The sequence below is a fragment of the Rana temporaria genome, chromosome 7, assembly GCF_905171775.1.
Source record: "Rana temporaria chromosome 7, aRanTem1.1, whole genome shotgun sequence".
NCBI classification, from domain to species: Eukaryota; Metazoa; Chordata; class Amphibia; order Anura; family Ranidae; genus Rana; species Rana temporaria.
The window spans coordinates 51752398-51770662 of record NC_053495.1 but is presented as its reverse complement, the minus strand read 5'-3'; the positions used below and the strand labels follow the sequence as shown (position 1 = coordinate 51770662).

Below are 18265 nucleotides of genomic sequence, written 5' to 3'. Positions count from 1 at the left end.
GCAGACCTTTACACAGCATGTGTAAAATTAGGGCTGCTTTTATAACGTGTAAATTTGCGCAGGGAAACTAACAGGTGCGCACAGGGCGTAATCTACGGCGCACACACTTAATTATGTGGATCGCCCTATCTCCCTCATTTGCATCTTTGCCTATCAAAAACAACGGCGTGACTAGCGTAATTTGCGTCCGAGGATGCGCCGGTGTAATTATTTTAGGTAGGACGGAAAAACCGGATTTTAAGGCGTATCTCGTTTTGAGGATCGGGCGCAAAGATACGCGCGGTGTAAAATTAGAAATCTCGAGTTAAGTCGGCGCATCTGCTTTGTGGATTTGGCCCATAGTACACATAATTTAACAAAATTGGTTAAATTAGTAAACAGCTAAATGTATAATCTAAATTGGAGGTTGGAGGAGGAGGAGACGGGGGAGAGGGCTCCCTTGGGACCCCTATGCCATATATAGTTGAGCCATGAGGAATATCTTGGTACATGTCGCAGTCCTTGGGGAGGGGTCATGGCATGGTATGATGTGTAAAAATATGCTATATTGACATGATTATTCATTTAAATTATTTGTGTCACTCTATTTTGATGGCAACAACAAAAGTCTGTTAGTTCCTGATGACGAGGACCATGTCCAAGAAACGCGTTGAACGGAAAAACTATGTTGTATAAATTACTGCAGTGATTGGAAATTACTGTTTTATAATTGCATTTTACTATAAGTCTGTCACTATTTTTAATTTTAAGGAAACAAAATAATATGCTATATATTTTATTTTAATTTTTTTTTATTGTATTTTGTATTACATTTTCAAAAAATAAAAATATAAAAATAAAAACAAATAAAATACAAACAGAAAACAGAAAATAGATGCCAAACATGTAGTACAGCTTATAAGAATGCTAATTGAAAAGGCATATAACAGGTGTTAAAACCATAGATATATCGCTACAATGCTACAAAATTCGTAAGAGCAAAATAATTCAACTGTATAGACCAGGGAGATTGGGAGGGGGGGGGGCAGGGAACAGGCGGTACAAACAAAAACAATATTTCACATAAAAGGAATTATTGCACTCTGGATCCAGTGTCAATGGGGTCCCAGGGCGCCCAAACTGAGGAACCAGGACGTCCCAAGGAGAACCCACCTAGGGAAGGAGGGAGAGTGGGAGGAAAGGGAGGGGGCACCATGGAATCACAAAAAGAGCAGGCTAACAGGACTAAGGAAACATAAAACTTAGCACCTATGCTTAAAAGTGTACTGCACTACTGGAGGGGTAGTGAAACAGCACTTGGGTTAAGCTTCGACTGATCCCACAAGTCCCAAGTTTTGGAAAATTGAGGGAGTGTATCATGGACCGTCGCAGTCAGGTGTTCCATCCTGTGGATTTGTTCCAATATTTGCAGAACCTGTGCAAGGGTGGGTGGGGAGGGGGACAACCATCTCAGAGGTATAGCCCTTTTTGCTGCCAGGAGAAAAAAGGTGATCAACCTTTGGGCATGTTTGGGGATATCAGGGAACGGCAAGCTCAAAAGATAGTGGAACGGGTCCAGAGGGAGAGTAGTTTCAAAATGCTCTTGTAGATGGGTTTGAATGGAGGACCAGAAAGGCTGAATCATGGGACATTCACAAAAAATTTGGAAGTGGGACCCAACGTCATCCCGGCACCTCCAACACACCCAGGAAGCTTTGGGCTCATATTTATGTAAGCTCTCCGGGGTCCTATACCAAAAAAGCAATATCTTATAGGTCGTCTCCCTCTGCTCCACACACCTTGAAGACTTGGAAGTGGTCTCCCAAATCTTCTGCCATTGAGGGAGTTGGATGGGTCGCTTAATAATCTAGGACCATTTCTGCATGTAGAAGTGAAATGTGTCGGTGAGTGAGGAAGCTTCATGCAAGTATCTATAGATATCCGAAATACGATGGGCTTGGTATGGGCCTTGAGCACATAATAGTTCAAATGAGGTAGGTTTATCTAAGGTTAAAGTAGGGGATTTAGAGGAAAAATGGTGTTTGAATTGGAGATAAGAGTAAAACAAATGCTTAGGAATCTGATATTTACGCTGTAATGCTATATTTTTTCTAAAATGCTGTGCCTCAAAAGTCCCACACATTTTGCTATGACTATAGTTTTGATACACCCAATAATTAAAATGAGCATTGTTAAAAAGTCACACATATGTATGAATATACAAGTATTTATTATATATTTAACCACTTATGGACCGCCGCACACTGATATACGTTGGCTGTTTGAAGGGATATCTCTGTTATGGCAGCAGCTAGCTGCGGTCCGGTTTCCGATAATGGTGGTCTGGTCTCTGTGGGAGATTCGCCATGAGATCACCGCTATCAGTGGTGGGAGAGGGCCACCCTCTCCCGCTGCTCTCCTGTGCCCTCCGCCACTTACCGGAGCCATCGGCAGTGGCAAAAGTGATCAGGTCCTTACTGTGGCTGGGTATGGAGACGAGTGAGGGGAAGATGGCCCCCACCGTCTCCTTACCATAGCAGGGCGGAAGCGACTTCAAAACATCACTTCCGCCCATAGCTCTTAAAGGGACATTTTTTTAAATTACAACATTTTTACATTTTTTTTTCTTTATTGCATTTTTGTGTAAATATGAGATCTGAGGTATTTTTTTTCTAATACAAGGGATGTTTACATCCCTTAAAATAGGAATAAAAGTGACACAATTCTTTTTTTTTAAGAACAGTGTAAAAAATAAAAATTAAAAGGTAAAATAAATAAGAAAAAAAATAATACATTTTTTAAACGCACCCTGTCCCGCCGAGCTCGCGTGCAGAAGCGAATGCATACGTGAGCAGCACCCACATATGAAAACGGTGTTCAAACCGCACATGTGAGGTATTTCCGCGATTGGTAGAGCGAGAGCAATAATTCTAGCCCTAGACCTCCTCTGTAACTCAAAACATGCAACCTGTAGAATTTTTAAATGTCGCCTATGGAGATTTTTTAAGGGTAAAAGTTTGTCGCCATTCCACGAGCGTGCGCAGTTTTGAAGCTTGACATGTTGGGTATCAATTTTTTTTTTTTTGTTATGGTTATCTGAAAGATGGGTTTCAAATGTTTAGACAGGGGCGCAGTTTCAGTGCTTGCCATAGGCGCCATTTTCACTAGATACGCCTCCGCAATCAGGCATTTGGGTGGATCCTGGAGCGACTCTGAGAAGTCAGCCAACAATAGGCTTTAGCCCAATATAAGCTGACTCTGGGTCACAGGAGAGCACAAGTCAGTGAACCCCTGTGACTAAGGATGAGCTTAGGCGTGTTCGCAACTTTACGTGCCCGACCCCGCCAGGAAGTTGACACTCCGCACAGCTAATCAAGGTAGTGAGACATTTCCTGATCTGTGCAGCCAAGGAACGGGAAATGTCTCATTGCCTGTGATTAGTGGCGCAGAGTGTCAGCTTCCTGGCGGACATGTGGAGTTGCGAACACACCTGAGCTCACCCTTGCCTGTGACCCACAAGGTCGTATAGCAAAAAAAATATGGCAACACAATGAGGCAGTGTGGGGAGGTGAGAAGTTGGACCGGGAACACAGGCAATTAATGCCACCTGCTGCCAGCCTTTTCCTCACCTTTCACCCACTTTCCACACATTAGCCGGTATCACGTGATTCTCCGGCGCCGGCCGATGACGTATCCGGCTGTGTAGTTGCTGTGAGGAGAGCAGTGAACCGAGCTGACATTGACATGAGCGGGGTACATAGACTGTGTGTCCGCTTCGGGCGGGTAGCCCAGGTATGGGGGGCTCCGGTACAGGTCCGTCCAGTCACACAGCGGAGACTCTTCCACACGGACCCCCGGTGTCTGGCTTACGCTAAGCAACTCTGCCTGGGTCAGATCAGTAAGGTAATTCTCGTGTACTACAAGTCTCAGCCTGGCCTGAGAGCTCCGGGTGTGTAGTGACACCCCTGTACTCGTACATACTCTCCTACACACTTGGGGGTACGTTTTAAATTGCAGGAGTAACCCCTATACAAGTAAAAAGCCTTGTATTCTAATGAGCACATACTATTGTAATGCGTTCATGTGTGTTTAAATAAAATGATTTATTTTTCTGCACCGCAAACGGCTATAAGTTGAAATAAAATGAAAACATTTTTTCTGAAAATAGGTGCAAACATGCATACTGAAACGCACAGGGAACGCAGAGATTGTGGTGCAATTGCGTCCCTAGGGCCCTTTCACACCGAACGCAGTTGGACGCATACTGCACTCCAACTGCATAGACGGCCCAAAATCGCGGTAATCCTATGGGCACAGTTCACATGATTGCGGTGCAGTTCAACGCAGATAGAGAAAATAAATGAAAAAAGAGTAGAGCATGCTCATTTTTCCACACCGCAAATGCAGGGAACGCGCTACAAACGCTCTGCACCGTGCCCCTTTAAGCCAAGAAAGCCAAGCCCAGAAATGTATAGAAAAATGCACTGGAATCGCGCTGCAAAGTGCAGTCAAGTGCAATTCAGACGCATGTAAACGTGCAGTTTATGGTGTGAATGGGGCCTTAATGTTTTGCAAAATTGTGTGGAGCGTATGCATGTGTTCTGCGCCACATGTATAGAACAGCCCTGCATGCGACAAAGGGTGGCGCAGTAGCTCAAGCATGGAGCTTTGCGTGTTTTGACACATCTGACACGTGAAAAATGCGTGTCCTTTTTGCCGTGTACGAGATGCCATTATGGGTGAATGACAATGCAAAAGCAACACACATTTTTGTGCGTTTCAGAAACGCTAAGTGAATGCAAGATTATTGCCAAGTGCATTGTATTCTCATCCTCACAGATTATTATTTTGTGTGCAGAATAAGGTCTGATTCACATGCGGTCTGTTTTGATATCCTGCAAAATATACTGGGACACACCACTGAAGGATCTCCATCACTGTTAAATAAGGATGCGCTCCAGCGTGTTCGCATGGTACACGTGCAGAGCCCGCCAGGAAGTCTGCACGGTGCTGCGCTGCGCTAATCACAGCGAGGGAGACATTTCCCGATCTCTGCAGCCGAGCATCGGTTCAATGTCTCCCTGGCTGTGATTAGCGCAGCGCCGTGCCGACTTCCTGGCGGGCTCTGCACCATGCGAACATGCTGGAGCTCATCCTTACTGTTAAATAAGGATGAGCTCAGGCATGTTCGCAACTTTAAAAATGCCATAAAAATACCCCCTATTTTGTAAACGCTTTAACTTTTGCACAAACCAATCAATAAACGCTTATTGCGATTTCTTTTTTTCCGAAAAATATGTAGAAGAATACGTATCAGCCTAAACAAAGGAAAAATATGTGTTTTTTTAATATATTTTTTGGGGATATTTATTATAGCAAAAAGTAAAACATTTTTTTGTTCATAGCGCAAAAAATAAAAACCGCAGAGGTGATCAAATACCACCAAAAGAAAGCTCTATTTGTGGGGGGAAAAAGGACGTCAATTTTGTTTGGGAGTCAAGTCGTACGACCGCACAATTGTCAGTTAAAGCGACAGTGCCGAAGTGGCCTGGTCTTTGGGCAGTAAAATGGTCTGGAGCTGAAGCGGTTAAAGTATAAAAAAGTATAAAAAATATTATAATATGCTGGCCATACAAAAACATGTCTTTCCCCAAAAAAAATAATATATATATATATATATATATATATATATATATAATATATAATTTTAAAACTAAATGTCAAAAGCAAGTGAAAATTTCAAACAACATTCCTCCATTCAGCGAATGTACAAAGATTTTTTTGTATGAATATTCTTATTCAAAAATCGATACGTATAAAGCCGGCATAAGGGTCGGTTCACACCTATGCAGTTTGCTTTTAAACCGTGTTTGCAATGCTATTTGCTGTGTATTTTTTCACACGCGATTTGTGTTTTGCATTTTTTTATGCATTTTTATGGCCGATTTGTTGTCGGGCAGATTAAAAAAAGTTTTGTGTCATATATTGTGGTATATGTGCTGTTTTGTGTTTTGTATATGTATATCTGTTCCATGCATGCTGTTTGTTCGATGCATGTTTTATCCATTTTGTAATCATGTGTACTATTATATATTATTAAAACAATTTTTATACACACATCAATGTTTGGCCTATCAAAGTCCCACCATTGGGGAAGCTATTCTCTTTGTTGATTAAAAAAATGCAAATCGCTGTGATTACGCGCTACATGCTTTCCTGTAGCTTCTTTATTGAAGTATGTTGAACCAAAAAAGCACCGTTTTGCGTTGAATAAAGTCCTTGACCCTTTCCAAATACGCAGTGGAAAAAGCATATATGTGAATATGTCCCATAGAAAACCATGTTGAATGAACTGTAGTTAATTTCTACAAAAAGCACCAAAAAACGCATAGGTGTGAAGTGTGAACCCGGCCTAAGACGTTTAGTAGTAGTAGTAGTAGTAGTAGCAGCAGTATGCTTTTTCTTTCTTTTTTTTTTTTTTCTGTATCATCTGTCATGATGGAGTAAAAAAAAAAAAAAACCTAGCCCTTTTATAGTACAAAGAATGAAACTAATAATAATAGTGTAAACACACAAATCCCTGTGCTGTCAGAAGAGAGGGGACAGATCGTGTGTTTTTACAAAGTAGGAACTGTCTGATCTGTCTCCTCCCCTAGTAAGTCACATCCCCATACAGTTAGAACACACTGAGGGAACAAACATTTAACCGCCCCCTAGTGTTAACCCCTTCCCTGCCAGTGACATTTATACAGTAATCGGTAGGGATGCGCATCTTCACCGGTCTCACGATTCGATGCGATTACGATTATGAAGTCCACAATTCGATACGATTCGATTCCGCGATGCATCACGATTGCAGCGCAAGTGCGAATGGCTCTCCCCCCCCCAAAAATACTAAAGGAGATGATCAGAGACTGCAGACGTGGTACAGGAGATGATCAGAGACTGTGGGCATAGTACAGGAGATGATCAGAGACTGCGGACATGCTACAGGAGAGGCGGACAGGGTACAGAACAGGTGGTCAGAGGATGGCGGACAGGATACAGGAGGTGGTCAGAGGATGGCGGACAGGATACAGGAGGTGGTCAGAGGATGGCGGACAGGATACAGGAGGTGGTCAGAGGATGGCGGACAGGATACAGGAGGTGGTCAGAGGATGACGGACAGGATACAGCAGATGGCAAGACAGAGATTGTGAACATCTGTAATTCTGTACAATCACACCACTGCCATTCTTGTCTGATAATCGATGCCTGTAGACATCACATAGATAGCATCCAGTCAAGAGATGGATGGATGTATGTTGCAGCCAGGCCAGGGGTCCACTATGGGACTCTAAGTTCAAGTTGGTGACTGGAGTCGTCGGACTCACTCGAGTCACTATAATACATTCTCTCTCTGCACTGCACCCCCCCCCCCCTCACTCAAGTGGTCCCGACTAGATCATTGGACTGCACTGTGACTGGAGTGAGGGGACAGGGGAGACGATGAGTCCTGCAGGCTGTTGCCTGTCTGTCTCTCTCTCTGAGAGAGAGAGAGAGAGAGCAGTCTAGTGTGTCAGTCACTGTGTCCCAACCTAGCCTGACCCTTTTTATCAATTATGGCAGGCAGCTTTGCAATGGAAGTTGGAGAACTGCAGACAGACTACTACTGCACTCACCAGGGCAAGCTCAGCGGGCTGCAGGCTCAGCCAGGCAGGGTTCCGCCCGGTCCGGTGAAAAAAGTCTGCGCTGCGCGTCTCTCTGCAGTCCAGTCTCTCCTGGCGTCAACACCTCCCGCCTTTCTACTGATCTGATAGTTAGTCAGTGGGCGGGGCTGACGCCAGGAGAGACGTGAGTCGTAAAAGCAGGGAGGAGAGAGGCGGGCCGGGCAGTCACATGAGCGCACCATAAGGTAACATCTGAACGGAGCGCTCTCCCGGGGGGGGCGGGGACAGGGGCGGGGCTAAACATTGATTATTAGGGTCGCATGCATCGGGGACACCCGAATCGCGATGCAGCTATTAAATTTGACACCCCTAGTAATCGGTGCATATTTATAGCACTGATCGCTCTATAAATGTCAATGGTCCCAAAAATGTGTCAAATGTGTCATTGCAATGTCACAATACCACTAAAAAATCGCTGATCACCGCCATTGCTAGTAAAAAAATTCAACAATACAAACATCATAAAAATTGCATAAATCTGTCCCATAGTTTGTAGATGCTATAACTTTTGCGCAACCCTATCAATATACGATTATTGTGTTTTTTTTTTTGTTTTTTTTACAAAAATATGTAGAATACATATTGGCCTAAACCAGTGTTTCTCAATTCCAGTCCTCAGGCCCCCCCCAACAGGTCAGTTTTTCAGGATTTCCATTATTTTGCACAGGTGATTTGATCAGTTTCACTGCCTTAGTAATCACCACTGCCTTTTCATCTGAGGGAAATCCTGAAAACCTGACCTGTTGGGGGGGCCCGAGGACTGGAATTGAGAAACACTGGCCTAAACTGATAAAAACCGCAGAGGTGATCAAAGCCACCAAAACTCAGCTCTATTTGTGGGGGGAAAAGGATGCAAAATTTGTTTGGGTAAACATTGCATGACCGCGCAATTGTCAGTTAAAGCGACGCAGTGCCAAATTGTAAAAAGTGGTTTGGTCAGGAAGGGGGTAAAGTCTTCCAGGGCTGAAGTTGTTTACCACTTCAATACTGGGCACTTCCCCCTTCCTGCCCAAGCCAATTTTCAGCTTTCAGCGCTGTCGCTGTTTAAAGGACAATTGCGTGGTCATGCTACACTGTAACCAAACAACTTTTTTTCCCACAAATAGAGCTTTCTTTTGGTGGTATTTGATCACCTCTGCGGTTTTTAATATAAAAAAAACAAATAATTGTTTTGTTTGTTTCTGTTATAAAATGTAAATAAGTAAGTTTTCTCCTTTACTGATGGGCACTGATGAGGCTGCACTGATGGGCACTGATAGGCCGCACTGATGGGCACTCATAGGCAGCACAAATGGGCACTCATAGGTGGCACTGATAGGCGACACTGGGCACTGAAAGGCTGCATTAATGGGTAATTATGGGTGACACGGATGGACACTGGTGAGTGGCACTCATGGGCATCACTGATTAGCAGACACTGGCAGGTATTGCTGGTGGGCACTGATTGGCATCATGTGTGGGCACACATTGCCACCCATTGGCCACCAGGGATGCCATCCTTGGTGGTCCTGGGTGGGCATCCTATGCATTAAGGTGAAAAAACTTCTGGCAGTGAACTGTTTTACTTACCTGAGCACCTTCATTCCCTCGGCTGAGACACGGGGTCCCGTCTCTTGATTGGATAGATTGATAGCAGCGCAGCCATTGGCTCCCGCTGCTGTCAATCAAATTCAATGAAACCGGCGCTGTGAGGGGCGGGGCCGAGTCCTGCATTCGTGTCCAAGGAGCTGTAACCCCCTGATGCGAGGAGGAGCCGCCGGGGGACCCCAGAAGTGGACGATCAGGACCACTGTGCAAAACGAGATGCACAGTGGAGGTAAGTATGATGTGTGTTATTTAAAATATAATAAAACCCAAAGGTTTACAATCACTTTAGACCCCTTTCACACTGGAGCATTTTTACAGCGTTTTAGAGTTAAAAATAGCGCTATTTATATGCTCATAAAACGCTCTCAATGAACCCTTTCACACTGAGGCGTCGTGCTGGCGGGGCATTGAGAAAAATCCTGCAAGCAGCATCTTTTTAGCAGCTTTTGGGTGCTGAAAAAAAAGGCTCCAAAAACGTCCTTCTCCATTGAAATGAATTGAAAGCGCTGTAAAAACGCCTGACTAGCGCCTATAATCTGTTCTGAGCTGTAGAAAAATCACATGATCTCCCAAAAATGTAAACATGCAAGCAAAAAAAAAAAGCATCTACAACAGCAGGACTGAAATTGCCCATGCTTCAATAACGCTTGAAAAACTCTGTTAAGGGCGTTGCGTTAAGGGCGTTATTGCAGTGCCTCAGTGTGAAAGGGCTCTAATAGGCTAATCACACATAGTTGGAGAACTACTCCAATTCTTTTATTTAATTTAAAACAATAACATTATATTACATATTCCTGTATTTGCTTAAAGATCAATGTTTAGTAACTAAACTGCACAAACAAAATATCTGATGTTGTTTCATTCGGGCCACCAGGCCTTGCATCTCTTTGTTTGCATTGCATGCATTTTGCATGAACACCTGCTTTACCCATAGGAGGAACTTCAATAAAATATTACCTAACTGGGTCTCTTTTACGGCCTGCTGCCATTGTGCTCCTCAAGTGGGGAATAAAGCATTTCAAGATATGTGCAGAAAAATCACAAGGTTAATATGCTGCTTAGAAGGTTTCACTTTCTATTTTACTGCTTGCCCTTCCTCCTCAAACTTGGAGCCTGGTACAGATGCATTTCTTTTCAAACAATAATACAGTTTGTAGTGTAGATAGATTTGCAAAACAATGGGATGGAGGAATATATCCTGAACTTGTTTTTATCTCATGGTTTCTGTGAAAATGTGTGAATGCATCAATGCAGTCCATGTTCTCTCAGCTTGCAGAGCTTGGATTCATTGAATGAGTTTACCAAAAATGTAAATATTGCAGAACATACTGTCTCATGCTACATAACTAAGCTCCATTTCATGCTGAAAAATCTAAATTATTAATGTATCTTAAATAGAAAATTATCTTTAGATGGATTTTTTACTCAAGCATTTTATAAACTTAAAATTTGATAAAAATCGGAAAAATCTGATTTAAATAAAATCTTTGGCCCAGATTCACGTAGAGCCGTGTAAAATTGTGCGGGTGTAACGTATCTGATTTACGTTGCGCCTCCGCAACTTACACGGGCAAGTGCTGTATTCTTAAAGCGGGAGTTCACCCATTTATAAAATTTTTCCCCTTTTCACCTTGGATTCCTGCTCGTTCGGTCTAGGGGAATCGGCTATTTGTATTAAAATATGATCCGTACTTACCCGTTTTCGAGATGCATCTTCTTCCGTCTATGGGTCTTCGGGAGCGGGCGTTCCTTCTTGATTGACCGTCTTCCGAGAGTCTTCCGACGGTCGCATCCATCGCGTCACTCGTAGCCGAAAGAAGCCGAACGTCGGTGCGGCTCTATACTGCGCCTGCGCACCGACGTTCGGCTTCTTTCGGAAAATCGTGACGCGATGGATGCGACCGTCGGAAGCCTCTCGGAAGACTGTCAATCAAGAAGGAACGCCCATTCCCGCAGCCCATACCCGGAAGCGACGGAGAGGATGCATCTCGTAAACAGGTAAGTAATGCTCATATTTTAATACAAATAGCCGATTCTCCTAGTAAAAACGAGCAGGAATCTAAGGCTAAAAAGTGCCCTCTAAGGGTGAACCACCGCTTTAAAGCACTTGCTCCGTAAGTTGCAGCGGCGTAGTGTAAATCGGCCGGCGTAAGCCCGTCTAATTCAAATTTGGATCAGGGGGGCGTGTTTTATGCAAAACTACTGTGACCCAACGTGATTGACGTTTTTTGTGGAACGGCGCATGCGCCGTCCGTGGAATTTCCCAGTGTGTATTGCTCCAAAGTACGCCGCAAGGACGTCATTGGTTTTGACGTGAACGCAAATGACGTCCAGCCCCATTCACAGACGACTTACGCAAACGACGTAACTTTTTCAAATTTCGACGCGGGAACGACGGCCATACTTAACATTGGCTGCGCCTCATATAGCAGGGGCAACTTTACGCCGGGAAAAGCCCAACGTAAACGTCGTAACTTTACTGCGTCGGGCGCGCGTACGTTCGGGAATTCGCGTATCTAGCCAATTTGCATACTCAACGCGGAATTCGATGGAAGCGGCACCTAGCGGTCAAAAAAAAAATGCAGTTTCGATCCAACGGCGTAAGAGACTTACGCCTGTCGGATCTAATGGATATCTATGCGTAACTGATTCTAAGAATCAGTCGCATAGATACGATGGCGCAACGCAGAGATACGACGGCGTATCTCGGTTGTGAATCTGGGCCATTGATTTTTATCCACCATGCCCCATAGCAAGCTGCTTGCTGTGAGGGCACTAAACATGAGGGAGGGCCAGGAGCACAGAAGGGGGACCCAAGAAGAGGAGGATCTGGGCTGTTCTGTGCAAAACCACTACAACAGAATAGGTAAAAAGTATAACATGTTTGTTATTTTTATAGGAAAAAACTGAGCCTTTACAATCAATTTAATTTTCACTAAAATATGGATATGAGCTTTAAAGTGACATTAAAGCCTGGCTAAGCTTTAGGAGGAGAGGTTCAGTAGCTCACTGTGGATGTTAGGTCGAAGAAGGCAGAAAAACACAGAGCTTGTTTACATTAGCGGTTGGGGGCCGGTAAGAACACATGGTTGAGTCACATTTTACACCCCCTCCCAGAGAGTGCGCGAGTCCCGTACCACTTCTTTATACCTGGGACACAAGATCTGATGCTATGTGCATGGTATTTCTGCCCTTCTATACGCATTGTGGTAAGAGAGATAATTGGAAAGAAGAGCTTTTCTCTAGTCAGTAGCAGCTTTGCTTCCAGTTGTAGTTCTTAAAGCAAGAACATTTTTTTTTGCCCCACTGAGCCTGGATTAAGTGTACATTGAAAAAGACGTGACCAAAATATGCTATTTTTTTTCCTGGTTCTCTCTGTCCTTCATTTCAGCCAGGCTTGGGCGATGATAACAAATGTTTTTAGTGTAGAGAATTTCCAGTCTAAGCATAGTCTCTTCTCATTTTTATTCTTTCAAAAACATGATTGGATTGACAGATATTCAACATGCTCTTAGACACTTCTTTCACATTAGTGTCCTCTATACAGCAGCATAAGAGGATCAGCTTAAAGCCTCAGTAGGTAAGGGACGGGCAGTAATCATGCATAAAAGATTACCTTCAGCCAATGGAGACAAGAGACATTACCTGTTAGGATTCAATGTAGTGTGGTATTGCTTTCTGGCACCATCTACGCTTTTCAGCTATGTTTTTTATGTACAACGGATGTATTGTATCGTCTGTACAATTCTTTTTTTTTTTTTATTATTTTAACCCTTTTTATACTGGTGTCCTCTATTCTGGACAGCAGGGGGTCCGTGAACAGATCCCTTGCAGAACTGGAGCTGAACGGTACGGATGACATTTTTGTGAGACTTGTGTGTGTTCATTCTTTTCTTGACAGAAACATAGCATGTTAGGTCTATGGGCAGGGTCGCTCGTCTTCCCCCCGCGCCCCCCACCCATTTCCTGATCTTCCAGCATGGGGTTCCCTTCTAAGATCTATACCAGACTCCAAGCGCCTGCTGTGGATTTTGAGGGGGGACCCCACACGGTTTTTAATTTTGGCATTGGTCATAATGATCCGACTTGGATGCGTCTTCCATTCAAATCAATGGGCTGAAAGTTGGCTCAGTTAAGACGGCTCTCATAAGTAACCATTGGTTGATTGAGTGTATGTAAACTAGGGTTGTCCCGATACCACTTTTTTAGGACCGAGTACAAGTACCGATACTTTTTTTTTATGTACTCGCCGATTACCGATACTTTTTTTTAAATGTGTCCCCACAAATGCAGCCACGTGTCCCCACAAATGCAGCCACGTGTCCCCACAAATGCAGCCACGTGTCCCCACAAATGCAGCCACGTGTCCCCACAAATGCAGCCACGTGTCCCCACAAATGCAGCCACGTGTCCCCACAAATGCAGCCACGTGTCCCCACAGAGAAAGCCAAGCCCGCCGCCGCCATTGCCTAGTTGATCAGCGCGGGGAACATTACAGCTTTAATTTGAATAGCTGTGTGTTCCCCGCCGCGCCTCATATATAGCCCCTCCCCCTTGTCCGGGCACTTTGATAGACAGATAACCATCCAATCCTTGGCTTTCTCTTTGAGGACTGCTCTGCTCCACTCTCCGCCCCCTCTCCACCCGCTCTCTGAAAAAAAAAGTAAAAAGTATCGGGTGAAGCATCGGGAGCATTTGCGCGAGTACAAATACTCGCGCAAATGCTCGGTATCGGGACAACCCTAATGTAAACAAATTCTTAAAGCATTAGCCCGCATTCACACCTAGGCGTTTTTACGCCTGTAGCGCTACGCCGCTGCCGCCAGAGGGCTGAAAACGGATGTCCCTCTATGGAGATGGTTCACATCTCCACGCCGGACGCCTGTCGCCTGCCGCGTGAAAAAAGGTCCCGGACCTTTTTTTCAGGCGTCTTCGAGCGTTCGGCTAGGAGATGGGAATCATCTCCATAGAGGGGGTCATCTTGGGGCACATCTAGGCGGACAATACCAGCGTTTTGTCGCCGCAAATCGCGGTACAAAACGCCGCTATTTTTACCGCGATTTGCGGCGACAAAACGCCGCGATTTCGTCCGCCTAGATGTGAATGCAGCCTTAGGCCCCATACACACCATAGAATCTATCCGCAGATAAATCCCATCAAATGGGTTTCTGCGGATAGATCCTATGGTGTGTACACTCCGTCGGATATTTATGCGCAGATAAATCTCCCCTGGGATGGATTTCCAGCAGATGGATATTTGCTGACATGCTCAACAAATCCATCTGCTGGAATCCATTCCAACGGATGGATCCGCTCGTCTGTACAGACTTACCGGATCCATCCGCCCAAAGGGATTCCCCGCACGCGTCGTAATGATTTGACGCATGCGTGGAATTCCTTATATGACAGCATCGCGCCCGTCGCCGCATCATAATAGCGGCGACGGCGCGCCATCGCACGTACACGCCATCGCATAGAAATCTTCTGAAATCCTCGAGAGGATTTATCCGCGGATACGGTCCGCTGGACCGTATCTGCGGATAAATCCTCTCGTGTGTATGGGGCCTTAAAGTCACTATAATGTCCCTTCCTCTTCTACATAAATTAATCGAAATATTTAAAGAACCTATTATATTCCCTCACTTGCATGTAATAGGTGTTTTCTTTCTTAGTCTAGGTTAGTTTGTTATATGTTCATAGGTTGATGTGTTCACCATTTTACCTTTTTTATATGGAGTATAATAAAAACATAAAGAAAACTGATCATGTCCCAAGCACAGATGGGGGATGAAGATCTTTAGGGCATGTTAAATTGTTTCCATCTGCTCTTGTTATTAGATCTGTCATCCTTTTTGGCACAGTAGTACTGTAGTTGTGCAGAGGCATGAAAACCATGAATGTCATTGCCATACCCAGCCGTTGTCAAATGTACTATATCTGTTATAACTGCTTGTGTTCAGTAGGTGAAAGTTGAGAGACTGATGGACAGGCAATGTTTAAATATTCAAGGAGCTTACATGTTCATGTGGTCACATCAAGCATGTAAATGCGATGGCCAAAAGGTATGGAAATGTCTTTAGTATATTCCTAATTCAAATAAAAGACTGATCAAAATATACACTCAGATGATCAGCTTTTTCTAGACATAAGACTTTTCCCTGAATCACCTGAACCTGGGCAAAATCTCCGTCTTATGTGATTCCAGATCTGCTATGCAGTTCAGGTTCAAATATGGATACATTTTATCATTCAACATGTTCTAACATATTTAGATATTCTTTTGGTGGGATAACAATGTCTCACAAGCAGAAATTAGAGACTGCAAATGTCAATGAAAGCACATTAAAAAACGCATTTACATGCGTCTTTGGCAGGGTTTTGTGTTTAGCAACCCATTTCCTCCTACAAGTTGCAGAGGGGATCGGGTCAGATTGCATGCAGAAAAGGTTTGTAGACTCATTTTTTTTCTTTACAGGGCTAGATAGGTTAGTGTTAGAATGTTGGTGGCTATAGATGCAGGGATTTTAGTTTTAGCATGGACTTCACCTTTAACCACATGCCGACCAGCGCACAACGCTATACATCGGCACAATGGCTTGGCTGGACAAATGAGCGTACAGGTACGTTCCCTTTAAAATGCGGCATTGTGGGCGCGCACCTGCCAAGTGCTCCGTGACCGCGCCCGCGGTGTCACAGAGCAGCAGAACGGGGAGATGCCTATGTAAACAAAGCATTTCTCTGTTCCACCTAGTGACAGGACAGTGATCGACTGCTCATGTCACTGGTAGTCCAGCCCCCTTACAGTTAGAATCACTCCCTAGCACACACTTAACCCCTTCCTCGCCACCTAGTGGCTAACTCCTTCCCTGCCAGTGTCATTTACACAGTAATCATTGAATTTTTTTTAGCACTGCTCGCTGTATAAATGACAATGGTCCCAAAATAGCATCAAAAGTGTCCGATGTGTCCGCCATAATGTTACAGTCACTATAAAAATCGCAGATCGCCGCTATTTCCAATAAAAAATAAAATGCCATAAATCTATGCCCTATTTTGTAGACGCTATAACTTTTGTGCAAACCAATCAATATACGCTTATTGCAGTTTTTTTTTTTTTTTTTTTACCAAAAATATGTAGAATACTACATATCTGCCTAAACTGAGGGAAAAAAAATGTGTTTATATGTTTTTGGGGTTGCTCTTTTTTTTGTTTATAGCGCACAAAATAAAAACCGCAGAGATGATCAAATACCACCAAAAGAAAGCTCTATTTGTGGGTAAAAAAAGGACATAAATTGTCTTGATGTGCAATGTCGCACAACCTCGCAATTGTCAGTTATAGCGATGCAGTGCCGTATCGCAAAAAGTGCTCTGGTCAGGAAGGGGGTAAATTCTTCCGGGGCTGAAGTGGTTAAAGAGGAAGTAAACTTCCTCTGCTAACATTTTACTTATAGGTAAGCCTATAATAAGGCTTACCTATAGGTAGTGTAGTGGGACAGAAACAGCACTTCTCAAAATATGGGATGACACTCTCGAAGCAGCAGATGAAGGAGAATCTTGTCTTCTGATACTCTTGGACCTGAGTGCAGCGTTTGATACAGTAGACCACAAATTGTTGCTGACTCGCCTAGGTGAAGTAGCAAGAGTGTCAGACTCGGATCTGCCCTGGTTCTCCTCCTTTCTGGAAAACCGATCACAGATGGTGAAACTAGGTCCTTTTACTTCTGAAAAACACACGGTCTCATGCGGAGTCCCTCAGGGGTCTCCCCTGTCGCCCATACTATTCAATATCTATCTCTGCCCTCTCCTCGAAATCATCAGTAATCAGAATTTACTCTACCATTCCTATGCGGATGACACCCAACTTTACTTTCGTATCAGCAATAAAAAGGATAATTATCTCGGACTAGAGAAATGCCTTACTCTGATAGAAAATTGGATGACGGAGAGTTATCTTAAACTCAATGGATTGAAAACAGAACTTATTCTGTTTCATGCCAACCGTAAGAGGCTGACTACGACAACATGGACACACCTGGCCATTTTGGGACAAACCATCACCCCTAGCACCAAAGTCAGAAGTCTCAGAGTCACCTTTGACTCTGACATGACAATGGATGCACAAATAAGTTCAGTAGTCAGCGAATCCCACCATCTGCTGCGCCTACTACGTAGACTCGTTCCCTTTATCCCAAAAGAAGACCTAACAGTCGTGGTGGGAACAATAATTAACTCGCCGTCCAGAATACGGTGGCATGACTTGTAACAGGAAAAAAACCCTGGGAATCAATCTCTCCGTCCCTCAGGGCCCTCCACTGGTTGCCCGTAAAAACAGTATTACGTTTAAGGCACTATGCTTGACACACAAATGTGTGCAAGGAAGTGCCCCTCAATATCTATGTGAAAAATTAAAACTTCACAACCCCAATCGCGTTCTCAGATCCACCGACCAAAATCTACTCCAGATACCCAAGGCTTGATACAAGTCCAAAGAAGAACGAAGATTTGCAGTCCAAGGACCTAGACTGTGGAACGCTCTACCAACCAGTATCCGAACGGAAGTGAATCACCTGGCCTTCAGGAAAAAACTCAAAACACATCTATTCTGAAGGCAAAATACAATAGGAAATAGATACCAAGCGCCCTTAGGCCATTTTAGTTTGCATGTGTTGCGCTATACAAGTTTTTTCACTCACTCAGTGTAAATATCTCCTAAACAGTGCATATTTACATTACATGCAGTCAGTGACATCACTGGCGCATGCGCTCTGAAGGAACGGCCACGGGTGCCATTCCTTCTGAGCTCTGTGCCTCGAACAGCGGCTCCCACACGCATGGGAGTGACGTCATCACGTCTCTGGCCAATCACAGAGCCGGAGCCCGCGAATCCGGAAGCGAGAGAGGTGAAAATGGAAGCGGCTACAGCGAAGACATTGTGGTGCTGGAACAGCTTTGCTTTCAGGTAAGTTTCACATATTGTGTGTGCTTAT

The 18265-nt window shown here is 44.2% G+C and overlaps 1 protein-coding gene across 1 annotated transcript in view; it reads left to right on the top strand.

Moving 5' to 3' along the window:
- The first annotated feature begins 3657 nt into the window (after positions 1-3657).
- Positions 3658-18265, top strand: part of ACAD9 (acyl-CoA dehydrogenase family member 9) — a 101793-nt gene continuing 87185 nt past the window's right edge. The window contains exon 1 of the mRNA XM_040359357.1: positions 3658-3882. Coding sequence (XP_040215291.1) covers positions 3724-3882 — 159 coding nt within the window. The 5' untranslated portion in view covers positions 3658-3723. The remainder of the gene's footprint in view (positions 3883-18265) is intronic.